This window comes from Pocillopora damicornis, chromosome 8 (genome assembly GCF_964200805.1).
Source record: "Pocillopora damicornis chromosome 8, jaPocDami1.2, whole genome shotgun sequence".
NCBI lineage: Eukaryota > Metazoa > Cnidaria > Anthozoa > Scleractinia > Pocilloporidae > Pocillopora > Pocillopora damicornis.
Window position 1 is genome coordinate 13,533,273 of NC_142677.1, and position 19,965 is coordinate 13,553,237.

Here is a 19,965-nt window from a genome sequence, read left to right on the forward strand (position 1 = left end):
GGTCAATCATAGGTTTCTGGTAAATTTTCAGGTGTCTAAAGACTCAATTCATAAAAATTTGATTCTCAGCGGTGATGGTTCGTAAGCTTTTAACTCAAAACTTTTACGTGGAGAGGCTTGAACTTAATTCTCAGAAAAAGACGTAATCATACACAAGAGCTATCAGTATTGTAGCAGTCTGTGTTCTGATCGAAATCATGGCCAGAAATCCGTGACAGCATGGCCGCCACGCACGCGCATCGATGTCGAACTCGGTCTTAGGTTACAAACGAGTCGCAAAATCACTACAAGGAAAACAGTGCGCTTTCAGCTAACCTTCTTTTAATAATTGCTCCTGTGTTACAACCGCCAGAGGAGACAAGTTCTTCCAGATCGCAAAATAAAGTGGATTATATGTACAACCTTTCGCTGCGTGCTCTGTGTGCATTTGCATGTGTTAAAGCGGTTCCCGAAGCAATTTTTGTTGGACGTAGAAATCCTCGCATTCCGCCATACATTTTCTTAATAACTGTCCGAAGGTAGCATAAATCTTCGAAAATCAACCCACTTCACGGGTTCACAGGAATGTTCTTCCAGATCGAACTGATTTGTTCACATGCTAAACTTCATTTATAGTGCAAAAATAGGAGCCTTTGAAGCCACTAAATCGGTTCCAAACTTGGTGGAAAAACGGCCCAAATACTGCTAAATAGTTCTCAATGTGACACCATTTTTAAAACCCAAGAAAAATTTCGGGAAAACGCCATGTTTTTAGTCGACCGTCAACCGTAGTTTTTAGCCCCTTCGTCCTCCATCTTGAATCCCAAAATGCTTTACTTGACCTATGTAACCGTGCCTTTAATAAATTGTACAATGGCGTTACACAATCTCCGAAAATTTGCAAGTAAAATGAGCGACGAATTTAGTCAATGTTGCTCGCGTTTTAAGGATGCAATCAAATTCACTCAACCGGAATTAAGATATGAGGCGAGGGAAAAAGAGAAAAGAGTGCTTTTTACTTTGGAAATTCCTTATCCTCTTTTTAGAGAATGGCATAAAACTGTTCAAGAACGAAACGTTCTGTCGCGTGACACTTCAAGATCACGATTTGGTCAAGATTTGTCAAGCGGATGTGAAGAGATAGAGGCAAATTCTCCTTCTACAAGCGCAGCAGAAAACTCACCCACGGCAAAAAGGTTCAGCTACATAGATTTGGTGGAAAAGTGCACATTCGGGCAATGCTTTGCCTTTAGCGATGATGAAAATATACGAGATGGAATCGATGAAGCTTTGTTAAATATTGCTTATAAAATTTCATTAGATTACAAAAAAACTAAGGGCAGGGCAAGAAAAGAGTTGGATAACCGAGTCCGAAAGTTTCATGTTATGGAGGGTCAAACAAAACCTGTACATGAACTCTATCAAGAAATTGAAAACATACAAAATGAGCTACAAGATTGGAAAAAGGCCTATGAAGATTTAGAGTTGGAGAAGGAAAGAATCTATGAGGAAATGGTGCTGGCAGTGAACCAAAAGGAAAATGAAACCCAAGTTTTGCAGAAAACAAACAAAGAGCTTAAAGATTATATTGCATCATTGGAAAATTCTGTGGGGGTTAGTTCATACCAGGGAAAACCTCTTTCAACTGTGAAAAATAAGTTCAGGACCTTGAAAACTTTTATTTCACGAGCCGAAGCTGCTCTCTGATTCTGCTCTTCCTTTGGTGTTGAACTAGTTGGGTTAACTGTCAAAGAATCAGACAGTGATGTGGTTCACAACATAACAAGTAAACCAGACTGTCAAGATTTACCCACTCAAGCAGGAGAAAGAAAGTATAGTACCTTGTCCACACATGAAAAAGAGAATGTTGAAAAAATCCTTTTCTTACTGGACAAATTTTGTGTGGGGGATTCATTTTACCACGAAATTTCCATGATCACTGATAGTCTACCAAGGTCCTACTTGGTCAAACAATGCCGTGATCAACTGAACAAAATGTGCAAAATTGAACCTCTAAATGCTAAGTTTGAAGGGGCCGAAGTAACTTCTGCTGAAACAGTGTTTAAAATACATATCTCTGATTTCCTGAAGCAAAACAGTGACTTTGACCCCATCAATGATAAAATCAAAATCAAAATCAATGGTGATGGTGCCAGAATGACAAGAAATTCAAATTTTATTTTACTTTCATTTTCCATTCTGCAAACAGAGGAGTCGGTAATGTCTGCAAAAGGAAACAGAACTCTTGGCATAGTCAATGGAACCGAGAGTTACCACACAATAAAAGAGTCATTCCAGAGTTTATTCAATGAGGTAAATGACTTGACTGCCAAAGGTAAAATGAATGTGGATGGCCAAGAGATTCAAACTGAATTATATCTTGGTGGTGATTATAAATTTATTTTACTGATGCTTGGACTGAAGGGGGCAACATCTAATTATGCTTGTGCCTGGTGTAAAACACACAAAAATGATCGCTGGAGAATCAACAATGACTATACAAGTTATAACACTCCCCCCTTAGCAAGAACACTGAAAGAAATGTTTGAAATGTCTAAAAAATCCAGAGATAATTACTGTTGTGATAAACAATCTATACTAAATATACCACTGGATCGTATAGTGGTAGACGAGCTGCACTTAATGCTGAGAATCACAGATATTTTGATTGGAAATCTAGTGGAGGAGTGCCTTGACTGGGATAAAGATGATGACTTAGACCATAAAAAGGGGGCAGCAACAGGATTACACCTAAAAAGCCTTATTAGGGTAATCAAATCTTGTGGTGTTTCTTTTGATGTGTGGGAACAAAGAAATGCAGATGGGAAAGGTAGCAGGAAACATGACTGGACAAGTCTCCTTGGAAAAGACAAAAAGATCCTTTTAGCTGACCTTCCCAGTAAGCTACATAGCATTCTCCACCCAGAAACAGCATCAACTGTGGTTGCAGTCTGGACAGAGTTTGCAGAAATTTACAAAGTTGTCAATGACTGGAACCCTGAGAAAGACCCCACAGAATTTTTCATGAAAGCCAAAGAGTGGATTTCTCTTTTTGTCAGTCTAAATGGCAAAAGAGAAGGGTATGAGAAAGCCAGAGTTACCCCATACATGCACATTATGGTAGCACACATTCCCAAGTTCTTTGAGCTCCACCACTCAGTCAAAATATTTACAGGGCAAGGAGTTGAAAAGAACAATGATGTAGCACGTGCAATAATTCTGAGAAAGTCCAACAAGTGGGATTCTGCAGGAGATGTTCTGCGACAAGAGCAACGTCAGTGGGAGCTTAAAGAACACGAGCGGGAAGTACGCAATTACATGAAGCGCAAGGAGAGCTACTGGGATGTTGAAATTAAAGAAAACCGAAAAAAGGCACGAGTAAATTTAAGTCAAGATCCTCTCCAGCAATCTATTGAAGCTCAAAATGAACATCCCCTCCCTGAGTCCAATACCACTGACACTAGCTGTTCTCATATGACAGTGAAGCAATTGAAAGAAGAATTAAAGAAGAGAAATGCGAGAGGATTCAGCAACAAAACCAAGGCTGAACTAATTAAACAACTGGAGGAAATTTGTCAATGAGAAAATATGGAATATTTAGTATTCTGGGAGCATGAAATGGCTTTAGTTACTCTAAGGGGGGATTCCCTTACACATTCAAAATTATATAAACAAACTCACATGAAAAGCTACATGACAAGCAAAGAGTGCAGTGAAAACACATCAACTCAACAAAATTATAATTAACTTTGTAAATAAAAGCAATTTCAAGCAAATTCATACTGTGGATTAAGCCTAGGGTTATTAGATAGGGGCCATGTATATTTTGTACATTCAACTCACTTGTTGGTCATATTCTTATCAGCTTTTGCGTTCAGGTGGAACCCCTTACAGTCCCTAAAGCCATTACAGTTCATTTCAATTTCACTTTCTGTTTATAATATCTATGATTGAATAGTTACAGGTTGGCGACTGAAATCAATTGATAGTTTCTCAATTAACATTCTCTGATCTTCTTGAATTTCCCATTTATAATAGAATATGTTTTTGGTGATTTTGCTAAAAACAGTCTAATTTTAAATGGATATTTAACCCTTACCCCATCCCCATTACAATCAATAACCCTATCCCAGTTTTCTGGTAAATCACATTTTTTAAAATCATCTTTATCTAACAAAGTATACCCCTTCTCCCTTCCCTCCCTTCCTTTACCATAAAACAAAAAACGAAAACAATCATGATCAAAGTCCAAAATAGCATTAGACCTTGATTTACTTCTTAATTTAAAGAGGACTGATAATCTCAGGTTATCAACGTTTCGAGTTAGCCTCTCTTTATCAACAATTGGCTTGTCATAAGTTCTGTAAGAAAAACAATGAAAATGGAAACATTGTAAGAGGGGTTGTCTATGAACAAGTAATACTCAAAGCAATGCAAAGGCAGAAGAAAAAGAAAAGCAGCGATCACTGCGTGTATTATTGGTGAAAAAAAATTAGTTAAGTATAAACCTTTCTATGAGTGAGCTTATACGAGTGCATCTCTCTTGTTAATTCCGTATTTCAGCATGTTCAATTGTAATGGTAATTTAGGCTATGTCCTGGTGTACCGGTTAACCAAAATATGTCCTGGTGTGCCGGTTGACGAAACTTGCGTGACATTGGTCAATCGAATAATAGCGTGACAGCTAGATAATTTGATAAATAATTAATGCTTTGATAATAAAATACAATAAAATGCCGGCATTGGTTCATTGTTGGGTTATTTGAGTCGTTTGGATCTTTTGGATCAGTTGGGTCATTCGGGCCAGTTGGGTCACTTGGGCCAGTTGGGTCATTCGGGCCAGTTGGGTCACTTGGGCCAGTTGGGTCACTTGGGCCAGTTGGGTCACTTGGGCCAGTTGGGTCACTTGGGTCACTTGGGCCACTTGGGCCAGTTGGGTCACTTGGGCCAGTTGGGTCACTTGGGCCAGTTGGGTCACTTGGGCCAGTTGGGCCAGTTGGGCCAGTTGGGCCAGTTGGGCCACTTGGGCCAGTTGGGTCACTTGGGGCCAGTTGGATCAATTGGGCCAGTTGGGCCCAAGCCTCTCTGAAAAGCCTCGTTTAGAAGTTATTAGATGGCGGAGTGATTTATCCGCGTGTGGCGATGAAGATAACTCAGGAATTGCTTAGCTATGTTCAGCATAATGTTAAAAAATATGAAGATCACTTACTTCAGGACGGAAAGGTGGATGGACCTGCAATTATTGAGCCAGGGCAGCAGTTAAACCCAGACTTTCGTAGTCCTCCTGACGTTGGTAACTATGTGCTTCCCAGAGTCATCATCTGGGATCCATTGCAGCAGCAGCAGCATTGTTTCGATACTGGATTCACATGCCCCCATTATGAGCACGGCCATCTGAATAGTATACTTACTCCCTGTAAGTGGAAAGATGGAAGGAGCGAGCGAGATTTGCCACGCCAAATTTATTGTGTAAATGGCCCCGTGTTGCTTGTAAGCCGTGTGTATCGATGCACTGAAGGACACGAAATCGCTGGTCATGACCCCAGAATACTAGAGAGCATACCATCAGGTGATCTTAAATTTCATCTCGGCCATAAGTTAGGATTCACTCCTGAACTTTGCTCTTTAGTGTTTGCATTAGCTTCAAGTGGACAGCCATTTCATGAAATTGAACTGTTTCTAGCGCAAAGATACGTGGACAACTTTGCGGAAAGACAGTGTAGGTATGCCAGACACATCTCTACATATTTGGAGAAAAATGAGTCTCAAGACAAAGACAAACTTCAAAAATTCCCGTCTTTTGAGGTGTGGAGACCAACGCCGAGCACAGATACAGTTCATCAGTGCTTTCTGTATATCTTTAGAGAGAACAAACAATTTTTTCGGCAAAGTATCAGTGAGAAAACTGCTAAATGGATGAGTGCCGACCACACATTCAAAGTTGCTGCAAACATTGGATGCATGCTCCCAAATGGATCTTGGTCTACACAATTTGATTCCTTGTATATAGTTATGAATGAAATTGGCCAGGTGCTCACCTACAAATTGACAAAGGGTACTGCAATAAGTAAGGTACAGGACATATTAAATAATTTAAAGCGTCGATTAGATCAACAGAAAGCATCCTGTGACACAATTTTTGTGGATGACTGCTGCAAGGTTCGCAGCAAATTACAGCAGATTTTTCCAAATGTGTTAGTCAAGCTTGACTTGTTTCATGCCATCCAAAGAGTCACCTCAAAAGTGCCCAAGAGCAAACGGCAGTACTTGTCCTCGTCTTTCATAAATGACTTCAAAATGATATTCCGAGCTGATGCAGACCAAGGTAAAATTAGAGAGATGGATACACCAGATGAACAAACCATAATGAGTAACCTTGAATGTCTTACAGAGAGATGGAAAGATGTCCATTATGACAATGGTGAGGCTGTTTTGAATAGAAATGTTTTGCATGAAATCGAAAATTTGAAGGTTCATATTGAAAGAGGCTGTTTGTCAAGGATTTTCCAAGGGGGTGGCTCTACAAGAAATGAAAATCTCCACAAAAATTTGAAGGCTGTGATAGCCCGATCAAGACTAGGTTGTGAATTGGCTGAGGCATTATTGGCAACCTTCTTTTACCTCTGGAATGAGAGAAGAGGTGCATCAGAATTACCATCAGGTTGTGTAAGGCCTATCCTATCCTACAGAGCAGCATTAGATGAACAAGGCTTTGAACCCACAGCTGAAAGGTTTGGCATAATCCCAGAGTCTAGTGATCCTGAGAATGCTAGTGTTCCTAATGTGTATGATCCTGAAGTCATGCAGAGTATTTTGTGCGAAATGTTTGTTAACAGCAGTGCTGAGTATCATGACACAAGCAATGATGGGCTCAGTGACAGTGAGCTTTACATCATTTTTTGTCAGGCTGTGAACATGTCTGTTCTTTATAATCAGCTGTGTTCACTATGTACAAATCCCAGGTTGAGTTCTAAGCTACTCCACTTAATGCCCTGCAGCTTACTTCTGTTCAGTAACTCCACATTCAACACAGAGAAAGTTGCTGAACACTCAGAAAGGCTAAACAAGAATCTATTGGGTTATAGCCTAAAACTTGCCACAGTGGACTATGATTGCCCAGCAAATAGTATTTTTCTCAGTGTTCTTAGTCAGCTGAAAGAAATTTTGGCATCTTCACCCACTCTACAAAAGCACTTGGTTTTCCTTGGAATTTCATTGGCAGACAGTGGTGACATAAAGATTGTCCAAGAATTACGGGATCTTGTGGTGAATGAGTTGCTTAGCAATGCTGGAAGGTACAAGCATGCCCTTCTATCACCTGAAAAGCATTTTGATGATGAGGTAAACAAATTCAGGGAATGTGGATACTTTTCAAGTAAGTGAAGACATTAATTTGGCATGTTATTGCAGTAAAGTTGGGTACATTGAAAAGGTTTCATGAAGTAATACCAAATCCCTTTAAGGTTTTGGTTAGGACAGATGACATCTCTTTTTGTGTACTTCCAAAAAATCTCCAAGGCATTGGAAATTCCTTGAGTTGGAGGGAAAATATAGAAAATGTTTAAAGTGAAATTTGTATTTCTAAATGGGCGGAGTGTTAGAAAAACTTGCTTCTGTTGGGGAGGCATGCATCCTCTTAAAATTCTTCTTTCCTTTTTTGATATATTTGTAAAAGTGGAATAAAAAAAAGAAAAAGGGAAATTTTCTCCTACAGGTTTTCAGTATAGTGAATATTTTGCCTGTTTGGGTTTCTCAATAATAAAAAATTTATATTTGGAATGAAAAGTTACATACGGAAGAATAACATAAGAGTAAAATACCCGTTGTAAAAAAAACAAAACAAAACAAATAGCAGCAAAGTGGTGTTAATTATAGAGTATTCTATTTCTGGAATTTAAACTTGCACCTTTTGTTTAATCCATAAGGATTGATTTTACATAGTTAAGCACACCAAAAAGCCTCTCTGAGACTTTCATTTTTTTTCAGATGAGTTGGGGAATGTCATAGGAATTGCACTATCCCAGATTCTGAGACTGAACATAGTCATCTTTACATCACTGGACCACATGCCTGTAGTACCAGTTTCCCCATTGTTGCCTTGCACAGCTACCAAGGCAATTTTTCTGGGATACAGTATTGGTCAACCAGAATTATATCACAATGTGGTATCTTTGGAGAACGTGAATGAAGCTATCCCACCCCATGTTAGTTCCACAAGTACATGTAGCAATAATTCTCCAAAGGAACAGGTGCCTGAGCACTGCTCATGCGGTCGTGGTTCTGCCAAGAAGGATGGAAGAAAATTCTGCTGTCAAGTACCAAATGGTAACAAGAGCCGGTGTAAATGCTACTCTAAAATAGCTGGTTGCTCCCATCGATGTAAATGTGTTGGTTGTGGAAATCCTTATGGCAGCTCCCAGGCTGCCAAGCAGGCATACACACTTGTAACAACTTCAAGGTACCGACCCAAGCAAAAACTACAAGAGGCCAAAGAGAGCATCTCCAGTCTTGATTATCTGACAAGTCAAGGTTTAACTCCAGTATCTGGATGGTCTGAGATTGAAAGTCTTACATTAGACTGTCTTGTGAACTTTGCATCTTTGAAGGGTCTAAGCATTGAACCTTCAAGAGTGTATGAATACTACTCCAAACTTCATGACATTTCAAAAAATCTTGGAAGTCCCTTGCAACCAAAGAAAGCCAAACAAATAGATGGGAAACTCCAAAGCATCAAGAAAGTGGCTAAAGGCTTTGAAGCGCTTTACAAAAAGCAGGTTGAACTGAACTGGTTCTGATTAAACATACTCTTTTGGATACTGTAAGTACCACCTAATGTTAGCCAAATTGAGTTTTTTTAAAACTAATTGGCAGGGAATCAGTATTAGTAACCATTAGGAATAGGGTTCTACAAGCCAGTCAAATGGAAACTTCAACATCTTCCCCCACCACCCACCATCACCCCCAACATAATCTGGGCAGTTGTTTCAGTAGATATAACAAAGTGCACATGATTGAAATGAACGGGAACTTTTATTATTAATTCGGTAATGTAATTATTATCTTTGGGTGTTCAGTTTTTGAAATATGACATCGAAATATACTAATACAATATGAAAGAATCATGAACAAAATAAATTTTATAAACTATCTTACTCCACAATATTACTTTTGTCTCAATTTGTGATTAAGAAAAATTTTTAATAAACCTATGTAAAAAAATAAATTATGTATCCAATTTGCTATGTTATGTACATCTAATGCAGTCAGGAGACAACAAAAATATAATGATTTACCACATGTTCCTTCTTTACTTTCCAAGGAATTTAGTTAATTCAGTTATGTAATTATTTTCTTTGAGCATTCATTTTTTGAAATATCACATCAAAATATACTAATTTAATAAATTTAAAAGGAATGCGAACTACATTGATTTTTATATACCATCTTTCTGTGCATAAAATTTTGTTTCAATTTGTGATTGATTTCAACACACCTAATTATATAAAAAAAAATGTATGCAATTTGCTATTAATGCTATGTACAAATGTTGTAGTCAAGACACAACAAAAATATATCAAAGAGACAAGAAGTACAGTATTAAAAGTTCTACTCTGTTGCCTCTAAGAATGCTAGAATTTCATCCTTTTGTGGATGAGCATTCATGACAGTTTCGTGCATGTCCACTGTGATTTTATTATCTTTTTTTAGGAATACCTGATGGTACTCTTCTGGTGTCAAACCACAAGCAGCAATTGCATGTGGGCTTACGACTGTTGGAAGCTTTTTGCAGAAGACTACCAACTTATTAATTTTTATGATGGAACCAATTCTAGCTTCCTGTAAGGCTGCCATGGCTTCCTGGGCTGCTTTACTGCTGGGTCTTCTAGTAGAAGAATAGCTCCGCACTACTCTTCTTACACACACAAAAGGACCAGGGAGAGACAGAATTCTTTTTTGGATGTCTTCACCCAACACTCCCACTTTGAGTCCTACTGAGGACTTCTGCAGATGGCAAGACTGTAAAACAAACCCATTTGGCTCAAATTAAAATAAACCATAAAGTTTTTATGTTATCAGCAGTCCACTAAATATTGAGTGCATAATGCAAACCATGTATCTTGTAGTTTGAATTGTTTTGTTCTTTTTCCAATCAGTTTGGAATAAAAAATTAAACTTAATTAATTTAATTAAGCATGTGATCTTTTGGTTGGGAATGTCATGTAAGTCTTGCATTGCTCATCAGGAGTAATTTAAAATCTACAGATGTAGAGTAAATGTGATGGTGTTAGAACAAAGAAATGCCCCCATTGTCCAGGATATGGTCATTTCCTTTCCAGGTGTGTCACCATAATAGATTATTATAATAATGACAATTATAATAATTATTATTATCATTATTGTTATATTAAACTCACCAGCTCTGAGATTCCCTTCATGGTCTCAAGAGTATCCATGAAAGTTATTGCCATTTGCATGGTTTCTGCTGTGATTGTTGTGGGTGTTGTCCCTGACTCCAAGGCAAGTGCTTTGGTTAGCCGGTGATAAAGGACATGCATATTTAAAGCAACACGTAAAGTGTTTTTATATTTCTTTGAACCTGAAGAAATACTTGGACTGGCAACTGCACCCTGGCTGTCATCTTCATTAGGCTTGCTAAACTTAAAGAAAACTTCCTTAGCAGTGGCAGTCAGTGTGTATTTCAGTGCTGGGGTTGTGTTATGTTCCACATATATCTTTTCAAATACATCGCCAAGAGATTTAACAGAAAACTCGTCCAGGGAGTCAGAGTTTTCTGCCATGGCTTCCAGGTCAAGATCTTCTGATCTTCTTTGATAAAAAAACAGCAACCTCTCTGCCAGCCCATTTTTTGAGGCTACAATTTTTGGCCAAACTGACTCCAGGAACTGCTGAGGGGTGGTGAAAGCAAGGAGGGCTAGTTTAGCTGAAGTTACTCCAACTCGCTTGCCTTTTGTCCCCTTTAGTACGTACCAAAAATCTCCATCGTAACATTTACACAGGCGTTCCATTGAGAGGCTTGTCTGTGATGTTGATTTTCCCTGATATGTTAGTCTTTGTAGGAGAGAGTATGCCTCATCCACACAAAGGATTGGCACTGTGGATGCTGCAATAAAATGTACTGAATTGGTTATATTCTGTTTTCCTGGACAACTGATTGTAAATTAGAGCTAAAATTATTTCTAATACTACCCATAATTTCTACCCACTTACCCTTAATTGCAGAGTAAAGGGCCCAGGGGGACCCCCATACAAAACAGACTGGGGTGTTCATTGTCTTGCTTTGGAGTGTAAATTTCAGATGTTTGAGCTTGCTTTGGGTGTTTCCAGGAAAAATGCCAACATATTAAAGACCCTATGAGGGACACGTAAAGAAATGGAAAAAAAATATTGCCTTTTACTTATTTACATCTGAGTCAAGTCCACATTGGTCTCCTTTATGGGTTTAACGCAATATTTTCAGTAAGCAACCCTGTCTGTTTCATATGGGAGCCCCTCAGCTTAGCCCCAAGAATGGAGGGCACAAGATCAGTAGTCCTTCTAGAGAATCATTTAATCCTTTACACCCTAGCATTGATAGGAATATTCTCCACAGTGTTCTTAATACATTTCATATGGTGTTGACAGGGACAATTTTTTAACAGTCAAGAGCTTCTTTACTTAGTGATCATTTCATTTTTTCTCATGATCTTCATTTGATTCAGGAATGATATTGTGAGGAGAAATTAAATGCTAGTCACTCTTAGGGGTTAAAGGGTTAAAGAAAATTTCTCAAATTCATTAAATTATTTATCAGGAATTTTTTCCTTCAGTGATTCATTAAGTCTTGTAATATTAGCTGAAGCTTACTACACTCCAAGGATAATAATCAATGCTAGGAGCTCCTGTCGATGTCAAATAAAAACTAACCTCCCAGGAAATGGTTGAATAGGCCGCTTGATGATGTTTCATCAATCACAATGCTGGTCTGTATTTTCTCCTCGACATGGCCCACGATTGGCTCCACGCATCCTTTCTGGCACGCTGGTGTTTTCCCCGTTCCAGAAGGGGCAGTAGCGATCAGATGAAGGTTTGCCTTCTCCTCGTAGGAACCAAAAAGCTTCAGTGTTGACTGACCGAGCAAAGAGCTCGTAGACACCAGAGCTGAACAAAGTAGCATCTCGCTCGTTGTGCCATTGCTACAAGCGAACGCCGTCAGCCATTGACGAAGGCGTTGGGGTACAACTTCTTCAATAGAAAGAGTAATTTGGCCCAGCTGAGATTCCAGTTCCGCGGTAGATGTGACATTACTCTGAGTGTCCATGATATGTCGAATATCGAAAAACTAACTACGTAACTTTTGTGAGCACCTTCTTTGATGGCGGGAAAAGCTAGAATGAACTAACAGGCGCCTAGGTCAGCGGTTGTATTTTAGCAATTGTGGCGGGAAATCGGCGATTAAAAATTCACCTGGTTTGTAGATAACTGATGACCCAACTGGCCCAAGTGGCCCAAGTGGCCCAAGTGACCCAAGTGGCCCAACTGGCCCAAGTGACCCAACTGGCCCAAGTGGCCCAAGTGACCCAAGTGACCCAAGTGACCCAACTGGCCCAAGTGACCCAACTGGCCCAAGTGACCCAACTGGCCCAAGTGACCCAACTGGCCCGAATGACCCAACTGGCCCGAATGACCCAACTGATCCAAAAGATCCAAACGACTCAAATAACCCAACAATGAACCAATGCCGGCATTTTATTGTATTTTATTATCAAAGCATTAATTATTTATCAAATTATCTAGCTGTCACGCTATTATTCGATTGACCAATGTCACGCAAGTTTCGTCAACCGGCACACCAGGACATATTTTGGTTAACCGGTACACCAGGATAAAGCCGTAATTTAAGTACAGTTTGAAAAAATGATACAACAATAAATACCTAATAAGATCGGTAGTCAAGTTATCTTCATCTTCCCAACTATTATGAAACGCGCTGTATCCCTTCCATTTCACTAAATATTGAACCTGAAGATTTTAATTATAAAACTTTAGCATGTAAGAAAATTAATGACATACATCGTAGACCAGGGCAAATTGTGAACTCACCGTTCCATGTGATGTCCTCCTCGAGATTAACCTTTCCACGGCAAAATAATCAGAAGAAACATTAGCTTTCCTTTTTCTACTTTTTTTTTCATCCCAAAGAAGGTCCGCAGAAGAAACATTGTGTAATTGAAGAAATAAACCGCGGCTATTTTTGCTCGAATCCCTTACGCCGCTCGCTATAATTTGCTGTATGTAATCTGATGCAAGAACGCATGCGTACTAGGAATTTTTTGGGATACACGAGCCCCCGTTTTAAACCGCTGACTGTCACAGATTTCTGGCCATGTCGAGTGAAAACTATGGGCTCAACTTCACCTCAAGTCGTCAACTCTGTTACACGCTCGTTAAAACGTAAAAGAGAAAAAAAAATAACAAAAGAAGTCTTTGTGATAATGAAAGATTGAAGAAAACAGAGATTACTTTATTTAGAATTAAAGGTGTCCTTTATCATGATACGTTCGCTACCCCTATGCAATGCAAATTAGTCGAAATAGAATTTACCTGTTAAATTAAATCATTTGACATATTTACCCTTACTCGAGAGCGTGTTTCGAGCCACCCATTAAGAGTAGGCCGGGATAGAAAGACTTGAAATGAATAATGTTAATAATAATGATGATGATGATATTGAAAGTCTTTCATATTACATTGTATTATCATTACTATAATCAGAAGAAAAAAGTGAAGAGAAGAAAGAGAACAGTAAAAAAAAAAAAAAAAGGAAGAAAAAGAAGAGGCTACATTGCTCTATTTCTTAATGGAAGTACAAACAAAATGCAGGTTATCTCATTAAAAATTTAATACCATCCTTCACTATCCCTATCAATAAAACGTAAATTAGCAAAAAGAACAAACGTGCTAAATTGTTTAACATATTCAAAGTTTAGACGGTTAAGAATATATGAAGGTCATATTCAAAGTTTCTTGAGAGGGTGTTTGGAGTCACCAATTGACAGAAATGGAAAACGATTTTATGTTCAGGATGGCCTTTTCCAAGCTTTTAACGCCAGCCCTAAGAAGTTCCTTCTGTTTGAGTCTGCTGGTGTTCTGTGGTAAGTGGGATTGAAACAGATTGTTGTCCTTAATTAAGTCAAATTATTAAACCGGCTCGAAAGTATTAATTATGTACCAAAATTGTGAGTAACAGACAAAAAAAAAATTATTTGGAAAAAAGGCCGAGCTATGGGGAAAAACATCTTTAGCGGACAAGTAAAACAATTTGTTGATCATCAAGTAGAGGTTACTGAGGAATTAATGAAACGCCCTATCGATGTTCAGAGTCAGCCCATATTCATCCAACGAACAGAACAATTATTTCATTTTTAATGTTGCATGAAAAAAATTGTTCTCCTTATTTTTCGCAACCGCTTTCATAATTGCTGAAGGCGCACTCGGCAATGTTGGTAATTTAAGCAATACGATTATGATTGTCAAATATTAATTCTCGAAAAAAAAAAAAAAAGGGAAAAAATAACGATAAAATGAACTATCGTGGCAGCGGTCATTTGGAGCATCGTTTTTCTCTTTTGCAACATGACATTCCTGTCTGTCTAAGTAAGAAATCATCCGAAAGAGCGCTTCATTTAAACATCCTGGCTTTTTGTTCAAACTGGATTAAAACCCAATATATATCTTTGTTTGGGGTCATGCAAAGCTACCATAATTCTATATTTTTAGGTCAATCTTATGTGTATTTATTGTTTTTTTAGAGGGCACGGTAACGAATCTTGCAATCTGATTGGTTCTTTACCCGGTCAGTATTTTCCTATCTCTGCCCACGGGCCACGGTAACGCTTTCGTGAGTCGCCGAGTACATCCCAACTTTCGTTGTCATTTTTTCATAAATATACCTCGTTTTCCGGCTGGGCAGTATTTTTAAGCAAACACGTCGGTCACTACCTCAAGCCGATAAGTAACTTATGAATCCTCTCTTTTCTCTCTATCAAATCACTTTGGTTGACAGAAAAATATTGGTTTCAGAATGAATTTGTATAAACAATATTGTCATTACGTTGGTTGACAAGCGGCCTAAAAACCGTCTGCAATTAATTTTAATCGTTCACAAAAAGTACCCAGAAAGTTGAAACGTGAGGTATTTGGTTACAGTTAAACTGAACGATGGAACTTTCATTCATTTAATATCTGAATTTTCTCGAGCAATTTGTTCATAGTGAAAGAGCGAGCGAAGTTTTAATTTAAGTTCTACAACAAATATAAGCTCCTGTTGAGTCTTTCCAATTCCGTTCAATTTGGACATTTGTACCTTAAATTGCACAACAGAAATTGAAGGAATTTTTTAAGAAAAGACCGCATTACATTCCCTTGTGTCTCGTTGGAGTGTGCCGTTCGAATTTAGTTTTTGTGAAGGAAAGATCAGAGTTAAACACGCCATTACAGCAAACAAACGAGCAAACTCTCACAACTTCAAAATAAAAAAATTGAATTTACTCACAATTACTTTCCTCGCCGTTTACTTAATGAACAGAGGTAAATCTTCGTACATGAATGAATGGTCGATGAGAGTGAATAATACTTTCCGTCAGATCATGAACTGATTTGGAAGAAAACATTGTCGTGACAGTCCTTGCCAAACTAGTTCTGTTGGTTTTCAAATGTTCCTACGCTTTTTTTTTTCTTGCGCGCTCTCTAATTGACAGGTGTCAGATTGTGACAGATACTTGTAAAAATAATGTTTCAAAGTTTGTTTGGAAGCCTTTTAAATCACCTTTATCGTTACGGAAATGAAAATGTTTCACTGAGGCATCTCTCTTAAATTTGCATCACCTCTATTTTAACTACCATTTACTCACTCAAAAATTGTTCAGTTTATGGAAGATCTTGCCGTATTTACGGCCATAAATCATTCGGGTTCTTTCGGAAAGAATTTCGTCAAGTTTAAAAACAATAAATATGTTATTTACCGGCTAAGGGTCGGTCCGTATGGTGAAAAACTGTGACCTCGGTCTTGAAAATGCTGCCCTCGGCCTACGGCCTCGGGCAGTATTTTCAAGACCTCGGTCACAGTTTTTCACCATACGGACCTCCCAGCCGGCAAATAACATATATTTATTGTTTTTTTAGAGGGCACGGTAACGAATCCTGCAATCTGATTGGTTCTTTACCCGGTCAGTATTTTCCTATCTCTGCCCACGGGCCACGGTAACGCTTTCGTGAGTCGCCGAGTACATCCCAACTTTCGTTGTCATTTTTCATAAATATACCTCGTTTTCCAGCTGGGCAGTATTTTTAAGCAAACACGTCGGTCACTACCTCAAGCCGATAAATAACTTATGAATCCTCTCTTTTCTCTCTATCAAATCACTTTGGTTGACAGAAAAATTTTGGTTTCAGAATGAATTTGTATAAACAATAGTGTCATTACGTTGGTTGACAAGCGGCCTAAAAACTGTCTGCAATTAATTTTAATCGTTCACAAAAAGTACCCAGAAAGTTGAAACGTGAGGTATTTGGTTACAGTTAAACTGAACGATGGAACTTTCATTCATTTAATATCTGAATTTTCTCGAGCAATTTGTTCGTAGTGAAAGAGCGAGCGAAGTTTTAATTTAAGTTCTACAACAAATATACGCTCCCGGTGAGTCTTTCCAATTCCGTTCAATTTAGACATTTGTACCGTAAATTGCACAACAGAAATTGAAGGAATTTTTTGAGTAAAGGCCGCATTAAATTCCCTTGTGTCTCGTTGGAGTGTGCCGTTCGAATTTATTTTTGTGAAGGAAATACCAGAGTCACACACGCCATTGCAGCAAACAAACGAGCAAACTCTCACAACTTCAAAATAAAAAAAATTGAATTTACTCACAATTACTTTCCTCGCCGTTTACTTAATGAACAGAGGTAAATCTTCGTACATGAATGAATGGTCGATGAGAGTGAATAATACTTTCCGTTAGATCATTGACTGATTTTGAAGAAGACATTGTCGTGACAGCCCTTGCCAAACTAGTTCTGATGTTTATCAAATGTTCCTACTCTTTTTTTTTCTTACGCGCTCTCTAATTGACAGGTGTCAGATTGTGGCAGATACTTGTAAAAATAATGTTTCAAAGTTTGTTTGGAAGCCTTTTAAATCATCTTTATCGTTAATCGTCTTTATCGGAAATGAAAATTTTTCGCTGAGGCATCTCTCTTTAATTTGCATCAGCGCTATTTTAACTACCATTTACTCACTCAAAAATTGTTCAGTTTATGGAAGATCTTGCCGTATTTACTGCCCTAAATCATTCGGGTTCTTTAGGAAAGAATTTCGTCAAGTTTAAAAAACAATAAATATGTTATTTACCGGCTAAGGGTCGGTCCGTATGGTGAAAAACTGTGACCTCGGTCTTGAAAATGCTGCCCTTCGGCCTACGGCCTCGGGCAGTATTTTCAAGACCTCGGTCACAGTTTTTCACCATACGGACCTCCCAGCCGGCAAATAACATATATATATTATATGACTTAAATATTCATCGTCTCAGTCATTTTGGCTGTGGGTCAAGTTCCTTAACATAATAATCTGAAGAAGGCGAAAGTCGATATTTTCTGTCACTGTAACTTTATTCTGAGGCCCATTACTAAGGGCATCGCAACAGCTAAATATATAACTACACCCCAAAAGAATATAAACTTGTATACCTGTATTTCACGCAGTGCTGTCAACGGATTACAACAGAATTTTGATATTCAAAGAGCCCATTTTCAATGCTGCACTCACGGGCCACATCATTAGGACAGTAAAAGTGTCTGACGATGGGGGTTGTCGAGTGATGTGCTATATGGAACCAAACTGTGTGTCCTTCAATGTTGGACCTTCAGATGACGGAACCCGTACATGTAACTTGAACAACGCCACAGATGATAGCGTATCACCTACTAGTCTGGTCGATAGACCAAATTTTTCCTATAACGGTGCTGAGGTAAACTTTTTTCCCTCTGGCTTATTAAGTTTTTATCATTATTTTTGTCATCGCTCTTGTTTCTCCCTTCTTGATTTTCGTTATTTTCTATGAGATTGCGAAGCTTTCTCACTACGTCTTTTCATAAAGGTAAAACTCAAGTCGTAATTCAGAACTTTGGTCCAGGGCGCAAGTGGGGCTGTTCTAAGAGTCGTGCCTTATCGCACGCGTACCACATCGCACGTGAGCCTCTTTGCACTCGTCTCTTAGAGCACGCACGTACGCGTGTCGTATTACAAGTTGAGCGTGTCATACAGGATACTGCTTGAAACAAAGCCAAAAAAAATTAGCTATGCCTGCTTTTGTTTTCCTTAGTAAATATATGCACATCTGCAAATTTGTGACAATCTTAGCTTGCCGTGTCAAGAAACACGTTCCCGTGCGTTCACCTTAGTACTCTTTTTCCTTGGAGGGTCACAACTTGATATAACCTTATATGATAAGTCTCCGCTGTCCTCTTCCATCTCCATACCTTTGACTTCTAAGAGTGCAAGTGATTAGCAAGGAATTTCTCTAACAATACTTACAACCTCTTAATAAAGTATTAATGTCGTGAGATTAAATAAAAAATGGTTACCAATCAATAAAAGCTCTTGATTGTTAACTCAATTCTCCTTGTCAGCACCTTTGGATATATGTAAAAAAAAGGATGGAGAATATGGATACTGATAAAAGGATGTAAAGGGTTTAAAGCGTGAAGAAATTAACCACTTCAATGAGAAATAAAGAATCACTGGCCGGGTTTCTATTTGAAAATACTAGAAGTAATTATAGATAACTTTGTTTCCTTCTTTTGAATATAGAATTTTTGTCTTGGGGACCCTTGCCCAGGAGAGAATTCGGTTTGTCAAGTGGGATTCACAGAGAAAGGCTTTAGATGCAAATTCCTTAAGAGATGTAATGAAGGTGAGTAGCTTACTGATGAACTGGTGCCTGCTGACTGAACCCTCTATTTTCAAGGGAAGCCAAAAAGAATTTTTTCTGAATACATTTTCAAGCAATAAGGAGACGATGGGAAAACTTTAATTTGGGGATGTTGTTCGATTTGACACGAAATTCTTAATGCCAAATCTTTTGAAACAATGTATGGAGTACACTGCTACGAAATGACAATTTGATCGTGGAAGTGAAAGGGTTAAAGAATGAATTGATTTTCATTAATAAAATGGAGTTATTAAAACATTTATTTTGCTCTCCTCCCTCAGGCTTCCTTCAAGGTGAGGCTTCTCTCAGTGGTTCATGTTATAAGCTCATAACCAAGCCTGAGACTTGGAGCAACGCTGACGCCAAATGCATAAGCCTCGGAGCTCAGCTGGTAAAGATCGAATCAGCTTTCGAGAACGACTTCCTAACTCAAGCCTTTTTCAAAGGAACATCGGGAACTTACTGGATTGGACTGAGCGATCAGGTGCATGAAGGAAAATGGATCTGGACTGACGGTAGCTCACTGGGAGCCGATGATTACAGCCCTTGGGGAAAAAATAACCCCAATAACTTAGGCGGGCATCAAAATTGTGGGCAGATTGTGAAAGGAGATTTCAAATTGGGATCACTTCTTTTCAGAGGTTTTAAAGATGGAGAGTGGAATGACTTCAGGTGTGATTTTCTTCTCGGCTATATTTGCGAAAAGAAAATATACTCTGGAGAGAATGAGTAGCAAAAGCACCAGTTAATTACCGCTGCTATTTATCCCTGAATGATGGCTAAGCCTGTCATTGCATTTATTATTTTATGTTTTTCTCTTTTAAACGAGAATCAATTTTTATCAAATGGAAACAAAGTTTTTTTTATCCGGAAATTGATCGAGCCTGTATGTTTGGAGGGCAAGATTTTTTTTTTCACGATGAAGTTTATCTGGTCCTAAGATGAGGCTTTGTAATGTTCTTATGAACCCCACCTTATTGGAAATTAATTGGCAGTCGACTTT

At 38.5% G+C, this 19,965-nt stretch overlaps 4 protein-coding genes and 1 pseudogene across 5 annotated transcripts; 3 read left to right on the top strand and 2 right to left on the bottom strand.

Moving 5' to 3' along the window:
• The first annotated feature begins 936 nt into the window (after positions 1–936).
• Positions 937–3,780, top strand: LOC149041462 (uncharacterized). Its single transcript, XM_089214097.1, has one exon. It carries the CDS (start codon positions 1,912–1,914, stop codon positions 3,559–3,561), a length of 1,650 nt encoding a protein of 549 aa, XP_089070223.1. The 5' UTR covers positions 937–1,911; the 3' UTR covers positions 3,562–3,780.
• On the bottom strand, positions 3,699–13,954 carry LOC149041463 (uncharacterized; annotated as a pseudogene). The gene is made up of 4 exons (XR_016179322.1): positions 13,895–13,954; positions 13,081–13,299; positions 12,914–12,999; positions 3,699–4,340 (listed from the first exon to the last, which is right to left on the bottom strand). The product of XR_016179322.1 is annotated as an uncharacterized LOC149041463 (transcript).
• Positions 5,012–10,170, top strand: LOC149041464 (uncharacterized). The gene is made up of 3 exons (XM_089214096.1): positions 5,012–7,354; positions 7,966–8,797; positions 9,688–10,170. The coding sequence occupies exons 1-2, from the start codon at positions 5,122–5,124 to the stop codon at positions 8,772–8,774; spliced, it is 3,042 nt and encodes a 1,013-aa protein (XP_089070222.1). The 5' UTR covers positions 5,012–5,121; the 3' UTR covers positions 8,775–8,797; positions 9,688–10,170.
• Positions 8,991–12,438, bottom strand: LOC149041465 (uncharacterized). Its single transcript, XM_089214098.1, has 3 exons — positions 11,905–12,438; positions 10,395–11,101; positions 8,991–9,996 (listed from the first exon to the last, which is right to left on the bottom strand). Exons 1-3 carry the CDS (start codon positions 12,296–12,298, stop codon positions 9,586–9,588), a joined length of 1,512 nt encoding a protein of 503 aa, XP_089070224.1. The 5' UTR covers positions 12,299–12,438; the 3' UTR covers positions 8,991–9,585.
• LOC113679848 (brevican core protein-like) lies at positions 13,919–19,836 on the top strand. The gene is made up of 4 exons (XM_089214099.1): positions 13,919–14,132; positions 17,734–17,999; positions 18,842–18,944; positions 19,244–19,836. Exons 1-4 carry the CDS (start codon positions 14,039–14,041, stop codon positions 19,693–19,695), a joined length of 915 nt encoding a protein of 304 aa, XP_089070225.1. The 5' UTR covers positions 13,919–14,038; the 3' UTR covers positions 19,696–19,836.
• Positions 19,837–19,965: the final 129 nt, after the last annotated feature.